A 17,027-nucleotide genomic window follows, 5' to 3' on the forward strand; every position below is an offset into this window, starting at 1 on the left:
CTGGATGGGGCATGGTCCACCCTGGCACCTACTTAGCTGACATTGCATTACGTGATGATCTGCTTTCGACAAAGTCCTGTCCTGCAACGCAAGATCTGTCAGAAATTGGACCTGGTGTTGTAGAAAAGGAACAGTCTATCTCATTACACTGTTCACGACTCGCTGCGGAAGTTGCTGCTGACAGCTAACTTCATCAAAGGGACATCGGAACATCGATAAGTCTATAGTTGCTGAGTGAGCACGCACAGAAGCCATCATTCTTACAACAAGTGGTTCCGAACAGTTGTAGATCGGGCACAGCTACCGATCGTAGAAATAGTTACAGTAACCATATCGTAAACTGTTTATCACAAGCTGCTTCGTTGTATCTTTGAAGTAATCGAGGAGAAGAATTAGGCCGTGAGTACCTTGGTGCTCGTGAATGGTGAAATCTGAAAATGTGGTAAAGCCCGAGGAGAAGGCGTCCCTAAGAATTAAACTAGGTGGCAAGGATGTGAGCGCAGTAGGGAAGGAGGGGTCTGGGGCGACCAAATTCAAGATCAAGCTGCCGGCTGCCAAGCGTGATGTCGAAGAATTTGTCAAGGGCGAGGAGAGTGAGAAGCCAGCAAAGAAGGAGAAGCGCACAAGAAAGAGGAAGGCATCTAGCCCAGACGAGGTATTGTCTGCAACTATGCTTTCTAACCGCATTTTGGCCCACGATCTTTTAATTTACACATGCTCCAGTAAATTTGCACGGGAGAATTTGTCCCATTTTATGCTGATTGATCTGTTTCTTCTGGACACTGCGCACAGTACATCCCCGTGGGAGCGGAGATAGAAGGCATTGGTGCAGATGACATCGAGGAGCTGTCAGAGAACGATGATGACTACTACAAGCTGGGCGCAGAGGACGACGAGTTCAAGGACTACGCCTCTTTGAAGCTCAAAAGTGACCATGCCAACAGGTACATACTGCTGGAATGGATGTGGCCCGCGCCTGTAGAAAAGGATGACCTCTGCAGTGTATCTTTGTAGACAGAATGCAATTCTCTTGATTGCTGTGTCCAGTGTGCTTCCTTAGACGGCTGTGCGTAATGCTAAAGTGACTAGAAGGCGGCCTCTTCATCCAGCCATCCCAGGTGTCCCTCAGGCTACTGATGTGGGCAGACTTAAATTGTGCTTATTGCCAAAAGCTAAACAATACGTGGCTCGCATGCAGGCCGCTGTGGGTGTGCCCGGACGGGCGCATCTTCCTGGAGACTTTCTCGCCGGTGTATCGCCAGGCGTACGATTTCCTGATCGCCATCGCGGAGCCTGTGTGCCGGCCGGAGTGCGTGCACGAGTATGTGCTCACACCGCACTCGCTCTACGCCGCTGTCAGCATCGGGCTCAACACACAGACAATCATCACAGTGCTCAATCGCCTGTCCAAGGCGTGCTCCTTCCCCCGCTTGAAAAAGTTTATAAAGCTCCTATCAGCCTGCCAAGTGACTGCCCAAAGTCTTTCCGCACAATCTCAGCAGGCTCACTTCCCCTCCTCCTGTTTGCTCTGCCCTACACTCATGCACCTTTGGACATTTTTTCCCTGAATAGGAATGTCCTGTTCCTCAGTTGTCTCCCCTGCATTCAGCAGCTTGTAGTTGGTCCAATCTGCAGTCAGTGCTCAGCACTTTGTGAATGGTCAGCAGAGGCCAGAGAGGGGCTTGTGATGCGTTGTCATGTGCTGAGGTTGTGTCGGGGCTGAATTCACAGGTGCAGCTGCCGTCGGAGATCAGCAAGTTCATTCAGGAGTCTACTGGTAATTATGGCAAGGTGAAGCTGGTTCTGCACCGCAACAAGTTCTGGGTGGAGAGCCCCTTCCCAGACATCCTGCGCAAGCTGCTCAAGGTGCGTTTGTGGCCTGCCCGGCTATGCGCAACCTGCTATCACATCCAAAACAACCCAGCTAACTTTAGGCACTCTCCAAACTTCGTTGTACTTCATAAGGCCTTTTGCGGCACACTGATGCACTTCAATACTTGTGCGCTTCCTTGCGACAGCTAGAGGTAATGCTGTGGCTGAATGTGTTGTTGTCGTGGTTCAGGATGAGGTGATCCAGAAGGCGCACGTGGTGGCGCCAGAGGGGAATGGCTTCACGGTGACAGCTGGGCTGACAGAGCAGGCAGCGGTGGACCTCACCAAGGAGGTGGAAATGGTGAGCTCTACTGGCATCCCCAAAACTTTGCTGTGCTCTCGCGCTTCCTCACCTTTGCATGCATCCATCTCCGCAATGTTGGCAATCTCGAGTGCAAATGTGTGACCGATGTGAAGCAGTATGATTGCATCAGTAAGAAAGTGTGGCAGGCATATTGGGGTCATCCCATCGCCTTCAGTGTGTTCTGCTCATGTCAGCGGTCATTGTCCTGCATTATTGCTCCTTACTGAGTTGTGTGTGTCATGCCTGCACGGCCGCAACTCCCCAGTCCTGATCCTGGAATGAGTAGAGCAAATGACACATGCTGGCACTGTATTTCAGGCGGAGGTGGAAGAGATAGCAGAGGGCAGCAACCCAGAGCCAGACCCGGCTGCTATTGACCCTGGCCTGGCAGCCGCTGAGGCCCTGGCCCTGGCAGAAAATAAGGAGCGGGAGCTGCACTCCTTTGAAATCGAGCCCTCCCAGGTAGACTTTCTCACATGCAGGCCTCAGCAAGTTACTTGAAACACGGCGCGGGTTGCTGCACTGGGGAATGTACACTTAGAGATATTTCTGCCCTTTGTTACTCCTGTCTGAGCTGATAGAATCTGATGATTTGATACTGTAGCATGCAAGGCTTCCTGCTCTATTCAAATTGCCCATAATATGTGCCTGCTAATGCTGATAATATGTGTGACAGGTGGAGCATGTGAAGGCGCGATGCTTGCCTGGCGGCTTGAACTACCCGATGCTGGAAGAGTATGACTTCAGGAATGACACAGTCAACGCAGACCTGAACATCGAGCTCAAGCCGCACGTGCAGCACCGCCCCTACCAGGAGAAGTCCATGGCCAAGATGTTTGGCAACGGCCGCGCGCGCTCCGGTGCGCCTGCAAGTCAGATGGAAGTCCATCAGTGGTGATACAGCTTTAACAGCACACGCGCTTCAATGGCTGTCAGAATGACATGCACCAGTTATTACTGGTGCATGCATTACGTGCATGCAATCTTGCTAGCCACTGAGCTGCTTGTCCTGTCATTGCTAGATGAACGCAGTGTGCATGCTCGTAAGAACCAATCGTGGTGCACAATGTCTATTGCTCAGTTATTCAATGGCAGATTGACACCACTTCAAGTGTCACTGGTTCAAGCTGACAAGATTGCAATGTATTATGGTGCCCTGATTCGCCCACCCAATCATGGTGCCTTGGTTTGTAGGCATTATAGTGCTGCCATGTGGGGCGGGCAAGTCGCTGGTGGGCATCACGGCGGCGGCGCGAATAAAGAAGAGCGTGCTGTGCCTGGTGACCAACAGCGTGTCGGTGGACCAGTGGAAGCACCAATTCAAGCTGTGGACCAACCTGCAGGACCACCAGATCTCCAGGTCAGCCCATTTTATTACCCAGACACAAATGTCACAGCTGGAGTCTACTTCTGAAAGCTGAGCTCTGCACCCTGCAGCTTCGATATGTGTAGATCTTGGCTGTAATGAAGCAAGAGAGCCCATCCTCTGAGAGAAACACGACATATATTAAGACTTTCCACTAGCATTCTGCCAAGGGCATGTATCCTACTGTAGCAATCAGTGAAGAATGCAATTCCTCCTGTGCCCTGGGTGCCAGACCAGAGAGGGACATGCCCAAAAATGAGGCTGCAGCTGCGGCTGCTGAGAGTACAGGAGCTTAATTTGATCTGACTTTGGCTGGTCCAGGTTCACGTCGGACCAGAAGGAGTTGTTTGCGGGCGTAAGCGGGGTGACGGTGACCACGTACACGATGGTGTCGTACAGCGGGCGGCGCAGCGAGGAGAGCGCGCGCGTCATGGACGAGATCGCCAGCCGCGAGTGGGGGCTGCTGCTCCTCGACGAGGTCCACGTCGTGCCCGCCCAGATGTTCAGAAAGGTGCGCTCTAGACACCAGCCCTCCTCTGGTGGCTTGAGCCTGAAGTTCCACCAGCCTCCGGATGTTTAGGAAGGTGCGGCCAGACCACCAGCAATCCTTTTCTTGCTTCAGTCGTGCGTGGTGCTGGCATTCTGGGCAGGCCCTTGGCGGGCATGTGCGCGGAGCAATGCAGTGCAGTTTGATGTTCAAAACCTGCTGGCCGTTCGGCAGGGATGTCTACCCAAAGTTGATTGTTAGGTCAGATCATGCAGGTTAAGTTCTCATGCTTGCTTGACCTCTGCTGATTGATGTCTCCTGGGTAAGCTGCATGACGGGTCCCTGACAGAGAGTGCTGCTCCTGCTGCTCAGTGAGCTGGGTGACCATTGTGCACGCATTTATTGGGAATATCAGTCAGCAGAAAGCCGGTAGGGGTGACTCATGCTATTTTGTCTGTGTCTGTCTAGGCACAAGTACCTTATCAGATAGGTTTTCTGCTGGGAACGACGCAGCAAGGTGATCTGTCAGTAGGAAGACACATTGCTGGAGAGCTGCTGGCAATCCTATTTCTCTTCTGCACGCAGGTAATCGGCATAGTGAAGGCGCACTGCAAGCTGGGCCTGACTGCGACGCTGGTCAGAGAGGACGAGCGCATCTCCGACCTCAACTTCCTCATCGGCCCCAAACTCTATGAGGCCAATTGGCTGGACCTGACCCGGGCAGGGCACATCGCCAATGTGCAGTGCGCCGAAGTCTGGTGCCCCATGACCAAGGTAAACCACCCTGCATGTATCTCGAGCCGTGCTCATACCACACAGTTTGTGGAGTGAAGTCTGTCAAACTTCACTTCTGCTGGCGTTTCTTGGCTGTGGTGCACCTGCTGGTGGGTATGCAAGGGCGCCCAAGATGCAGAGCAGGTCGGAGTATTCTGTAAGCACATTGTCCTGGCACCCAAGCATCAGACCTTGCACAGCTTACCTGCCTCTCAGATTTGCTGAATTGCATGCTTTGCTGACTAAGGGGCGGCATGCAACACTGCGCAGGAGTTCTACAGGGAGTACTTGAAGAAGGACAATGCGGCCAGGCGGCAGCTGCTTTACGTCATGAACCCCAACAAGTTCCAGGCCTGCCAGTTCCTCATCCAGTACCACGAACAGGCATGCACCCTGCTTTCTCACACAGAGATGGCCTATCTCTCACTGTCATTGTAAGCTGCAATCATGCACATGAAGCATAGTTTGCCAGGACACCGACAGCACATGGGCAGTTCAATGATCTTTGCAGCATGTGCTGCTTTGTAATGCATTCCTATTTGGTATTTATTTGGTGATCAACAGCTTAGAGCCATTTCTGTCTGCCTGCTGGGCATGATGCTCTTTCCATGCATGCCACTGAAGGGAGGAGTGCTTGTGCGCAGGTGCGCGGCGACAAGATCATAGTGTTCAGCGACAACATCTTTGCGCTGCGCGAATACGCGCAGAGACTGCGCAAGCCCTTCATTTACGGTGGCACCTCCCACCAGGAGCGCACCCGCGTCCTTGCCGCTTTCAAACGCTCCGCCGAGGTGCACTCCCGCATTGTTTCAGGCTAGCCACTCTAATTACCGCAGACTGCCTTCAAAGTCAAGCTGCTGTGGTCTTGGACCCCCTGCATGCTGTATTATCATATCACTCACAAGCTCGATGGTTGTCTCGCTGTTGTCGTTCTTACTTGGTGGGTGTTGTGTGCCATTCTTGCACAGCCGCTCATTCCTTAGAAGATCCTTGCATGCTGGTGTTGTTGCCTGTTATGCTAGCTGGCCAGGCCGTCATGCAAGGATCACCCGCCTAGAGGAATTGGGGCCATCGCCAGGAGATGCACAAGCCATTCCTGTCAAAAAGTTGTCTTCTGAGGCATGCAGTGCACGGTGTGCGCAGGTGAGCACGGTGTTCCTGTCCAAGGTGGGCGACAACTCCATCGACATTCCAGAGGCCAATGTGCTCATCCAGATCAGCTCCCACGCCGGCTCCAGGCGCCAGGAAGCCCAGCGACTCGGCCGCATCCTGCGAGCCAAAAAGGTGCGCCGCACGCCCTTTGACAAGGTCCTATTTAGGGGGCATGCAGCCTCATGAGAGAGAAATGTGACCCTAAAAGAGATGACAAGAGTGTTGAACACTGACCTGCAGCTGGAGGACACAATAAAGAGAGGTTGTCAGAAGGCTAGGTATAATTGATGTGTTAGTTTTCCAGGCTACACCTCTTTACTATGATCTTGGAGCCTTTGAATTTTATGGAATCCTCGATATGTTTACTGTCTCCGGTTGTCACAAAAGTGGGGTTGAAGGAGGAAGCCTGGGAGAATTTCTCAGCATGCATTCCTATCGTCCACCAGGAACATTTGTGAGGGGACAGTCTTTGCGGCCTTTTTTTCGACCCTGCTGTGGCCAGCTGAACAAAAGTCTCTCAGAGGCACGCAGGGCTAATGGGGGGCTTCAGAGGAACAAATCAGAACCTTTCTCAAGCAGGCAATGCAGCACGCTTTACCTCTTGATGGTCATCCTCTGGCTCAAAGCCACAATGTTGCCAGATACAATGGGTTTGGGAGCTGCAGCCTGTTTTGGCTCCAACAGGGATGGCCCATGCGAACCCATTTGCAAACACGACGCTGAGTGGGTTAGGGAGCAAGTCTTATGTGGATGTGTGCCATATCCACGAGAAAATGCTTCTCATTGGGCAGCGTTGGGATGTGTGCGCAGGGGAAGCCGGGCAGCCAGGGGGCGGACGAGTTCAACGCGTTCTTCTACACGCTGGTGAGCAAGGACACGCAGGAGATGTACTACTCCACCAAGCGCCAGCAGTTCCTCATCGACCAGGGCTACTCCTTCAAAGTCATCACCAACCTCCTCGACGCCGCAGGTGACCGCCCTCATCCACACCTCTCATTGGAGGTACTCTGTGAACAGCTTTGGTTGCACGTACGATTTGCAGCACACTGCCATCTTGATTGGGGCAACCCCTCTCTACCGGTGCTTTTCTCAAGGCACCAACACCTCTCCATCTTTCTTTGACTGTCCTTACGCTTGCATTGCAGAGCTCTGCGGAAGAGCTTCAAGTCTATTCATCGCAGTACAAGCCCGTTTCTGACTGACCTGGAGAGCTCTCAGCACCCCTCTGCATGCTGACAAGGAGCCCACATGTGTGCTTTGTTGTCACAGCACGGGAAAAGGCGCAAGTTGATGCATTTGTACATGACGGTGTCTGAAGGTGTAAGCAAATCGATTACAAATCCGGCATGGCACGCAGGCGGTGCGAGCCTGCAGATGAGCACGCGCGACGAGCAGCTGGACGTGCTGGCCAAGGTCCTGGCGGCCGGGGAGGACGAAGCTGGCGTGGAAGTCGCTGACGTCACCGATGACGTCACCCGTACTAAGAAGGCCCTCGCGCAGCGCACCGCTGGCAGCCTCGCCGCCATGAGCGGCGCCCACGGGCTCACCTACATGGAGGTATGTCTATCTGGAGTTCCTGGGAGTTGCTTTTGAGCTTTTGAAGCTGTTCTTGTGCTGCGGTGGTCGCCTTGTTGATGTGAATGCGGCTGTATTTATTTGTGGTAGACTGGGCAACAGGATTAGATGGGGTGCCTCACCAACATGCGCATATATAGCTGTGTCCAGCCTTGGAGGTCTGTTGTGCTGCTAAGAGCACCTTTGGAAGCGGTTGCCACCTTGCTTTGATCTCTTGTTTGAGAGTGAGCAGCACCGACATTGCTGCCAAGAGCGTTTGGGTGCTTGAATGCTTTTTTTTAATGTTGATGTGGAGCCGAGCACCAGATTGATGGTGGATAGATGATGGCTTGTGACTGCACGGCAGTACACAGGGACATGGGCTCTGGGTTCTAGTGTTTCTCTGTGGGTGCCGGAGCTTTGGAAAGGAGGTGCAGCCATCGCCACAGTTTTGGGATTGCATGTTGCCATGTAGAGTTGAAAATATTGTCCTGCAGTGCTGACTTGTGGATATGCATGTTGCAGTATGGCACGAACAAGGCGCAGAAGCCGCGGCTGACCACCAAGAGCGGCAAGATGCGCCACATTATGTTCCGGAAGCATGCTCAGGGCAAGAATTGACAATGGCTCTGCCGAGGACTCTACTCAGAGGATCATGATGGCCACATGGCAAGGCTTGGAAGGCATTTGGGCAAGCCTCTCTGCAAGTATGGCATGGCATGCACATGCATGCGGACTTAATTTGAGCTCGTGCGAATGGTATAACAACCGGCCCGTGTGAGTGTGTAATTGTATAGTGTACAATGACAGGATGGTGCCTGTGGGTTGCCATCTATGGTGCTCAAGGCCAGGAGCAACACGAGTGAACTGCAGAAGGCATCCTTCATTTCATGAGTGGTTAGCTAGCTGAGCCTGCACCCTGCGCAGTGATGACTGATGTCTGATTGACGGAGTGGAGTCGTCTCGAGAGAGCTTGAGGGATCGATGTACAATCCAAGGTGCATGTGTTGTGCGTGAAGGAATAATGTAGCATGCTAATACTGACACTCGACGTGGTCGTCTGGCTGCCCTTATGAATTTTATGCTTGACGTCACCTTTAATTCAGGACACAACATGATGATTTTTAGGCTGCACGGGATCACTAAAATTTATTCTAGCATCTGAGTGTAATTATAAATACATCAGGACGAATTCCATCGCAGCATTCCGAGTTGGGCGTCGACTTGGCTGCAGGATGCCCACATCTCGGCTGGTGCGCGGTTGGGAGTATATGTATTTTCACACGCACGACTCGATTGACATCAACAAAGCTATTCTTCACATCCTTCACATCATTTCAAATTTGTTTTACAACAAGAAAGGCATACTTTTGGACAAGCGAGTTTTGTCCAAGGTTCTCCTCTCTTGTCGTCGTTGAAGTTTTAACGGTGAAGCGAGTAATTGGATTAATCTTGGTGGTTGTCGCATTGATATCTGCTTCTTTGGGTAAGAACACGCTAATCGTGTACCGACGTTGCTCGTAGGCGTCACAGGCTGCAGCCACCGAGCCCAAAACCAGGCAAGTCTTGCCAGACAATGAAGGCAGCCACATGGAATCTGCACCCCAGCTTACTGGAGGCGGCGGTGGCATTGGGTTCTGGTGGGAGGCAGGTATGATGAAGCACCCTTACCATAACCACTGCAGGCCCACATTATTCTATGTCTTATTCCTTCTCACCAGTGCCACTGGGTTCGCGCAGGGGTTGTCAAGTATTTGCAGCAGAGGTACGGCAGCAGCATGGGGGCCTGGCAGATGAGAGGGGCTTCAGCTGGCGCGCTTACTGCCACTCTGGCAGCCTGCAGCGTCAATGTTGATAAGGCATTTGACTGCGCACAGAGGCTTGCACAGGAACACCGGCTCTTTGAGCGCTCCATTGGCCTGACCGGTAAGCCTCTTCAGAAGGCGCATGTCATTGCAGATAATGCTCACGGCTCTGTGTGTTTGTCCCTGTCAACTCCTAGTGGTGCTGTCCTGTCAGCTGGACTCTGACAGCTGGGAGAGCTAAGCTGCCAGAAACGGCTGCCAAGGAGTGATGTATGCAGTAGGGTGGGCTGAGCTGTGTGCCTACATTGTGCGACGTGCATGCAAGGCAAACGCAAATTAGAAGTTAAATTCACATCAAAATTAAAATGCGATAAGGTATGACTGGGCAGGTGTCTGGGGGAAGATTGTGCGCCAGTGGCTCGATGAGGTGCTTCCAGCAGAAGCAGCAGATCTGTGCAGGTGAGGCACCAGACATGTACCATATTTACTGTCTGCACAGTGTTGCTCCTTTACAGAAGAACTGCATTGCAATGCAGCTGCATCTAGCAAGAGCAGCAAATTAATAGATGCGTGTGATGTGATTGGCAGGAATCGGCTCAAGATAGCGGTGAGGGACATGCACACCTTCAAGCTGGTGCTGCTTGACCAGTTTGACAGCAAGGCCGAGCTCGTAGACGCCAACCTGGCATCTGCCCACATCCCCTTCTTCCTCGACTGGAAGCCCTTTGCAGTGTACAGGTATTCATTCATGCTAAAGATATGCGACTCTCCGCATGCGCTGCTGCAATTCATCGCTGTCTGTGACACCCCTTCTAGTTTTGCTTGCACTTCTGAGATTGCAAAAGGTGATGTGCTCATGTGATTGCAGGGGCAGGCGGTATGTAGACGGCTCGCTGCAGGATGCTTGGAGAGGCAAGCACAGTGACAAGCTGACCGATAATGGCAGGTCATTCTTGATGGACTACCATCAGGCAAGGCCCCTTCCATCTGCATCCAGGTCACGTCTCAGTGCTACTCTGAAGGCCCTGATAATTGAAGGCCTGCTCAAGATGCGTCCTCCAATGTGGTGGGGCGTGTATGGGTGCACATCCTTTGAAGGTCGCTTGTGATTACCCTACAGGATGACAAGCTCGACATGGGCCGCTTCGGCTTTGTGAAGCTGAAGGACCCGAAGGAGGTCAAGGGCATGATATCGAGCGGCTATGCATACGCCGAGCGCTTGGATGCTGCCGGCACTCTGGCGCGCCACTTTGGCACCCGATGATATCACAAATTGCAGTTTGCAGTATTGATGTCGGCCCTTTTGGGTAGCGCGCGTCTCCTGTGTCACAAGCCAGCGGTACCACACATGCGCGCGCACAGGGCTGCGTGTTTCAGCAGTTTTCTGCAGTGCACTCCAGCGCCATTCAAGTGCTGAGGTTTTTATTAGTCGAATTTGTATTCTTTGGTGTGCTAGGAACATCTCTTAAGTAAGAAGTCTTGGTGACTTGAGTAGAGCTCACTTGGCTGCGGCTATCTCCCGTGTGGCTGAGATACTATCAATCCAACAAGTATGTAGCATCTGGCCGACAGCAACGCTAATAAGACTTTTTCCATATGGCCATGTGCCCTCAATGGAGCGCTCTCAATAGATATTATTCTGTACTTGTCATAGAACGCATTTTGTCTGCTTTGCGTGGTCATGACTGGTCATCATGGCACCTACCTTCGCCTTTGATTGTGCAGACATTGTGTATATTCAGGGATAGCAACATTGCTAAATAGCCGATAGGTTGCAGGTAGCTTTGAGACATATTGATTGCGCACGGCGGTTGTGCATGCATGTTGCAGACATTTAAATCTGGTGCAGCAATTGCAACGCTGACATTAGCTAGACCTAGCAGAAGCAAGGGATAAGAGGACCTGTAAGTCAAGGGGACGTTGCCTTGGTATATATTTTCAATCAATGGATTGTTTCAAATTAAAGGTGCTACACTGGTCTAGACTGGCTACTCATGAGCTACTGATCAGCACATCGCTGCATCAATTTGGGACTCGTTTCTAATGCTTCTGATGTCCAGATCCCACCCTAGAACTCACTTGATGGAGTGCTTATCGCAACTTCAGAAGTTTTCTTTTGCAAATATACAATATTACCTGGGCGAATGTTCAAAAGCTGTTCGTAGAAGAGTAAGTTTTCAACAGTTCCCATTCCTTAGGCCTCAACCAAAGAGAAGCTTCACCAGTATCACAAGAGCATTCACCGCGATCAAGGGTACTGCAGGCCGCAAGGAAACTCTCAGACCAGGGAACAGCCATAGATAAGTGCAAAGTGAATGAATGACATGCAAATGTACCTTCTGCACATGACTTTCTACATATAAGGTGCCTCACCTCTCAAATATGCCACAGCATGGAGCAGGCCAATCGTTTGCTGTTTTATCGCCCCTGGACCTGGTCCAATACCGCTATTTCCTGACATCTGAGAGAATCCCCAGCCGTCTGTACAGGTCATCGCAGAGCTTCTCAGACATCTGTTTGATCGTTCAACATTAATATTGGCCAGAAAATCGTCATCACTTTGCGCATTCGCGGGCAAGAGATCTCACATTTTTCGAGAAATCGCTCATTGTTCAGGATTGCTAGCCCGTTCACAAAGAGGAGGACTGCCTGTAACCACCAGAAGTCACTGTGTCAGAAAGCATTTTCGCATGGCAAATTGGGTAGAGTGAAAATTGTCAAAGGAAACTTTCGACACGACATTACCTGCAACAACGTCCACAAGGACATTGTAAACGCACACACAGTCCGATTTCAGACTTCCAGGCGTACGGATGCCAAACATTCGTCAGCTGCTGCACATTATTGAAGCCATGATGCGCTCTGATGCCTTAGATGTGAATCTAATAACAATAACTTCAAGCCAGCATTATCTTCAAAGTGCATATTCTTCAGTTTGGCCAAGGGCACTCCGCAACTTCCTGGAGGGTGGAAGCTGCGCCTGTCTCCTGTGGCGTGCCGAGAAGATCAAAGCACTGTTCGCCGCCGCGGCTCCCTTTATTTCGGGTACAGAGAACAGTGAGCAAGCATGTCAGACTACGATTCAGATGTCGAGGAGGGTCAGGAGCTGGACCTCAGCAATGTACGTCTCGGAATGCTCTGGGCTCCCTTTTCTGAATTGATCTAGTCCCCATGGGGAACGTCATAACAGCTCATTTTTGCATGCCTTTATCGATATGTAAATCTTGTTAGTCTGTTTCTATCAACTGATAGAAGATGCTGTGAAGTTGGTGTCCTTGGAACAATAAAACTGACAATGTCAAGTGTTCATTTTGCAGTCAGATGTGGTGACAAAGTACAAGGCCGCGGCGGACATTACAAACAGTGAGACATTTACTACCAAAAAATCCTTAGCATGTAACGAAACTGAGTTATTTTGAACGAAAATGTCAACATATCTCCACAATGTTCGATGGAAGCTGACGAGGATCTGGTTTGTTGCAGACGCTTTGGCAGCTGTCATCAAAGCAGCTAAGGCTGGAGCAAAACTTGTGGACCTCTGCTCATTGGGGGACAAGTCCATTGAGGAGTAAGCTCATCAATCAGCGTGATCAAGAAGCCTGTTTTCAAGTTCTGCTCAGCCTGGCACGGCAGCAAACGTCCATGCAAGGGCATGAACGACTGCACTTGCTCAGAAATGCCGACAATTGTGTGTGGTCTTGGTGCAGTGCCTCTGCAAAGGTGTTCAAGGGGAAGACCATCGAGAAGGGCATCGCCTTCCCAACCTGCACATCTGTCAACAAGTGGGTGCCCATTTCCATGCGGCAGAGTGTTAACAAGTGATCAAATGATGTGATCAAATGCAACTTTGTAGCTGTCCTGTAGAATATGGAACTATGAATGGATGACACGCAGTGACAGAGCTGGGTGTGCCATGCTGCAGCGTGATTGGCCATGTGTCCCCGTTGGCAGAGGACACAGTGGAGCTCAAAGAGGGCGATGTTGTCAAAATGTGCGCGTACCTGTCCCTCCAGCAGTTGCAGAATTTTCCTGTGATCCTTGTCACAGGATACTGTTGAAGCTGACCCACGTCACGAGCATGATGCTCTGTTTATCACTGTTTCATGTGGGGACTCCCACCAGGGGAGGGCAGGCATAATCATGACAATCACCGAAGTCCTGCTGACTCTCAGACTGAAACTTTCTAGGAGGAGAGCAGCCTATCCTGACGCGAGTGGTGTGAATTATCTGGTGCAGAGACCTGGGGAGCCACATCGATGGGTTTGTGGCGACAGCAGCGCACACAATCGTGGTGCAGTCAGATGCAGAGGCGCCCGTAACGGGCAAGGCGGCCGACGTCATCGTGGCGGCGAACACAGCCCTTGAGGCGGCGATCCGGCTAATTCGGCCGGGGAAGCGGATATCAGAGGTGCTGCTTGCTGCCCAGCCCTCAGAATTCCAGGAGCTATTATTCCAGAACACCGCATCTGCATGATGTTGCATGACCCCGAAACATAAACAGTAGAGCGTAGGCCGCCTACAGAGACATTTGAGGCAGAAATTGCTTCTGCCAAAGCTTCCCGCTAGCAAAGAATCCGCAGGCAAGATTGCCGGGTCAGCTTTTGGAGAAGGAGGGCATGGTACTGGAGGGGATGCTTAATACCTTTGAACCTTGCAAGCCACCTTGCAGCCAGAGAACCTGGACCTCTCACAGGACATCACATATAGGAATGGGCAGACAAGCCTCGCTTAGTCATAATCTGACAATTGAATGTATCTCTGCTGGTGGGTGCAGGTGACGGGGGTGCTGGGTCAGGTGGCTGAGGCGTATGGGGTGAGCCTGGTGGAGGGCGTGCTGTCGCACCAGCTGAAGCAGTTTGTGATCGACGGCAACAAGTGCGTGCTGAACAAGGCCAGCCCAGAGTACCGCGTGGAGGACGGCGAGTTCGAGGAGAACGAGGTTTACGGCATCGACATCGTGGTGAGCGCCATCCGCCAGAATATCCATGTCTTGTGTGTCGCGGCGTCAGCTTCCCGGCTTGTGGAGCAGAAAGGAGCAGTCTAAATCACAGAGATGCTGTGGTCACCAGCTCAGGGTTGCACTATTTGAAGCCTCACCAATGTGGGCGGAACATTTCAGATCCAGGTCAACAATGCAAGCGTCGTGAAGAAGATCATCCAGAAAGCCCGCCCTGCTGATCCCAACGGATCAGCAAGCGGGCTAGTCTACTCAAGAACCCGGTGTTCTGGAAGTCCCTCAGAGCTGAAGTCTGAGCGTTCAGACCCCTGGCAGAAGCTGACAGTAACGCAGAAGACCAAGAAAGACAGTCACACAGTGCAGTCAGTGACCGATGGAATGCTGCGTGCGAAATCAGGTGAGCAGTGGTGAGGGAAAGGGGCGGGTGCTGGACGAGAGGGAGACGACGGTGTACAAGCGCGCGCTGGACCAGGAGTACAAGCTGAAGCTGAAGGCCAGCCGCAGCATCTTCAGTGAGATCAACAAGAAGCACCCGACCATGCCCTTCACAACGCGCGGCCTCGACTCCAAGCAGTCTCGCCTAGGAATCCTCGAGTGCCTCAACCACGGCCTCCTCCACCCCTACCCAGTCCTCCACGAAAAGGTGCCCAGCTGCACTTTTCTGACGTCCACCCACTGACAATTGTGCTACAGCGCTCCTTGTGGTGACAGTGTGGCAGAGTTGGATTGGTGAAGCTGGCTTGGATGCCCGGCATGCATGCATGCCAGTGCAGCAGTCCCGTTAGGGCTGGAAGAGGATGCTGTAGGTACCGGTATCTCCTCCGGCGGAGGGGTGAGTTGGCAGCTCAAAATGTGATCAACGAATTTGAAAGGCTTTCAAGTAAACATCATGCACCTTTCACGAAGGACTGGAAGAGAAGAGCTGCTCTGATGCGAGGCAGTCCTTGAGAAGGTCGTCAAAAAGGCACTGACTTGAGTGATGCTGAACGGTGATGTGGGTGCGTGCGCAGAATGGGGAGGTGGTGGCGCAGTTCAAGGCGACGGTGCTGCTGATGCCCAACGGCTCTGACCGCATCACTGCCGCGCCGCTGCAGAAGGTCGACAGCGACAAGAAGGTCGAGAACGAGGACCTCAAAAAGCTGCTGGCCTCCAGCGTGAAGAGCAAAAAGAAGAACAAGCCCAAGAAGAAGAAGGCCGCGCCCAAGGTGGGTGCCGACTGTCTGCTAGCCTCATGTCTGCGCATGCGCAAAGCTTTTAACAGCGGGCAGAGGCTCTGCAACAGCGCGCCCTTGTCACACATTGCTCCGCAGCCAGAGTCAGTGTCATGCAGACAAGGTTTACAAGGAAATCAGTCGGCAGGCACCTGAGGTTCGCTGCGCTTCGTGGCTTGTGCTTGCATTGCAGCAATGATCGGTGCCTGCCGTTGTGTCTGCCGAACGTCGTCTGCTGGATGCTGATAAACTTGTTGGCAACGCTTCTAATCCGAGTGGTTTGTGCGCGGTGCATGCCAGGATGGCGCTGCAAAGACGGTCTCTTTGGTTGAATGGGCAATTACTGATTGTGTGACCAATCATTAAGGTCGTGTGCGTGCTGCAGAACGGGGAGGCTGACGAGGAACAGACAGCGGGCGAGGCGGCAGAGGAAGAGGCAAAGACCGAGCAAGTGCGATTGCTCTAGGCCACCTGCTGACTGCGTGGTCTCAGACTCTCCGAGCCAGTGCTGCACCCACTGCGCGCCTTGAACCGCCTCAATTGCAGCAACACAGCCACGGGAAAACAAGCGCCGCTGACCTACATTGCTGGCGCAATTCAAGGCTCCAGCAAGAGGCAGCTGCGGCTGCAGCAGATTTAGGCCATGCTCTTGGGAGATGTGGGTCTGGGTTTTGACTGGCGTCTGTTTCAATGGGAGTATAGTGCATTCCTGCATGTCTGTTGACAGCTTGCCTTACAAGGGCAACCTGTGATGGCTCTCTGCTTTGCAAACGAACAAAGAGGGGATATGATGCGGGATGTCACTGGACTTTTGGTGCAGGGACTACTGTGAAGTTGGGAGGTGTGTATGCTCTGTTTTAACTGATGATGTCAGCTTGCAAACATGGCTTGCTCTAGTGATGCTGAGCGGCAAATAAAATTTGCTGGCAAGCTCTTCAGCTCAATTTGTGAGAGTCACACAAGAACAGGGTGAAAGAAAGCATGCGATCAGACCAACCAGACTGGATTGCAGCAGATCAATGATGGAACACTCTGAATGTGCTGGAGGGCTACTTGTCAACTTTGGGCCCAGTCAGAACACACAGAGTCTATGCCAACGTGTTAACAGCCACCAGAATTTGGAACGTTCTTTGTTCTGAGCTCATGCTCGTGCACAACGGCTGGGTTATGTCTGGACATAGGCTGATTGGCATGCCACACGTGTTGCAAGCCTTATCTGCATCGATATCGTACAAGGTCTTGTTCTCTGTGCAGGAGCTTACAATTGGCGAGACAAACTCTCGTTGGGGCTTCCCCCTCTATTGATGATGCGGGAGAGGCATGTGTGAAGCACTTGAGGATTTGTGGAGGCTCTTACGTGGGCTTGTAATGCTCAGCATGAATAAATTAATGCTGATGAAGCTGTTTCTTGCACTGATGATATCAGGCTAGCAACGCAACAGCGGCACTTGAATAGCTTCCAAGCTCTTTTAAGCATGACCCAGCCGGATCTGAGCGTGGCCCTGAACATGGAACTGATAGTTACAGTATGCAATGCAACAAGTC

General features: G+C 52.0%; 4 protein-coding genes across 4 annotated transcripts; 3 read left to right on the forward strand and 1 right to left on the reverse strand.

The window, feature by feature from the left end:
• Window positions 1-421: 421 nt before the first annotated feature.
• COCSUDRAFT_35557 (DNA repair helicase rad25) lies at window positions 422-8,130 on the forward strand (the record flags this gene model as incomplete). The annotated part of the gene is made up of 15 exons (XM_005650620.1): window positions 422-660; window positions 1,199-1,412; window positions 1,732-1,866; window positions 2,063-2,264; window positions 2,568-2,638; window positions 2,853-3,036; window positions 3,371-3,536; window positions 3,864-4,053; window positions 4,615-4,803; window positions 5,074-5,187; window positions 5,448-5,594; window positions 5,947-6,087; window positions 6,766-6,925; window positions 7,313-7,512; window positions 8,035-8,130. The coding sequence occupies 15 exons, from the start codon at window positions 422-424 to the stop codon at window positions 8,128-8,130; spliced, it is 2,448 nt and encodes an 815-aa protein (XP_005650677.1).
• A 614-nt stretch (window positions 8,131-8,744) lies between these two features.
• On the forward strand, window positions 8,745-10,578 carry COCSUDRAFT_61126 (hypothetical protein; the record flags this gene model as incomplete). The annotated part of the gene is made up of 7 exons (XM_005650621.1): window positions 8,745-8,762; window positions 9,034-9,160; window positions 9,250-9,435; window positions 9,704-9,773; window positions 9,903-10,052; window positions 10,183-10,260; window positions 10,413-10,578. The coding sequence occupies 7 exons, from the start codon at window positions 8,745-8,747 to the stop codon at window positions 10,576-10,578; spliced, it is 795 nt and encodes a 264-aa protein (XP_005650678.1).
• Window positions 10,579-11,257: 679 nt separating this feature from the next.
• Window positions 11,258-12,228, reverse strand: COCSUDRAFT_52694 (Yos1-like protein). The gene is made up of 4 exons (XM_005650622.1): window positions 12,060-12,228; window positions 11,903-11,963; window positions 11,688-11,795; window positions 11,258-11,571 (listed from the first exon to the last, which is right to left on the reverse strand). Exons 1-4 carry the CDS (start codon window positions 12,081-12,083, stop codon window positions 11,516-11,518), a joined length of 249 nt encoding a protein of 82 aa, XP_005650679.1. The 5' UTR covers window positions 12,084-12,228; the 3' UTR covers window positions 11,258-11,515.
• A 141-nt stretch (window positions 12,229-12,369) lies between these two features.
• Window positions 12,370-16,864, forward strand: COCSUDRAFT_27671 (proliferation-associated protein 1). The gene is made up of 10 exons (XM_005650623.1): window positions 12,370-12,435; window positions 12,632-12,677; window positions 12,798-12,882; window positions 13,022-13,096; window positions 13,237-13,305; window positions 13,551-13,722; window positions 14,089-14,274; window positions 14,669-14,914; window positions 15,282-15,476; window positions 15,868-16,864. Exons 1-10 carry the CDS (start codon window positions 12,382-12,384, stop codon window positions 15,946-15,948), a joined length of 1,209 nt encoding a protein of 402 aa, XP_005650680.1. The 5' UTR covers window positions 12,370-12,381; the 3' UTR covers window positions 15,949-16,864.
• Window positions 16,865-17,027: the final 163 nt, after the last annotated feature.

This window comes from Coccomyxa subellipsoidea (assembly GCF_000258705.1).
Source record: "Coccomyxa subellipsoidea C-169, whole genome shotgun sequence".
Taxonomy (NCBI): Eukaryota; Viridiplantae; Chlorophyta; class Trebouxiophyceae; family Coccomyxaceae; genus Coccomyxa; species Coccomyxa subellipsoidea.

Excerpts from the sequence above, each read along its gene's own strand:
- COCSUDRAFT_52694 (XM_005650622.1), bottom strand. The coding sequence starts at position 12,083 with ATGTCCTTGTGGACGTTGTTGCAG. Across the intron at positions 11,964-12,059 it reads CCTTGTGGACGTTGTTGCAG|GCAGTCCTCCTCTTTGTGAA; the intron begins GTAATGTCGTGT and ends TGGTGGTTACAG. Across the intron at positions 11,572-11,687 it reads TGCTGTGGCATATTTGAGAG|TACCCTTGATCGCGGTGAAT; the intron begins GTGAGGCACCTT and ends TGCGGCCTGCAG.
- COCSUDRAFT_27671 (XM_005650623.1), top strand. The coding sequence starts at position 12,382 with ATGTCAGACTACGATTCAGATGTCGAGGAGGGTCAGGAGCTGGACCTC. Across the intron at positions 12,436-12,631 it reads AGGAGCTGGACCTCAGCAAT|TCAGATGTGGTGACAAAGTA; the intron begins GTACGTCTCGGA and ends TTCATTTTGCAG. Across the intron at positions 13,097-13,236 it reads ACCTGCACATCTGTCAACAA|CGTGATTGGCCATGTGTCCC; the intron begins GTGGGTGCCCAT and ends GCCATGCTGCAG.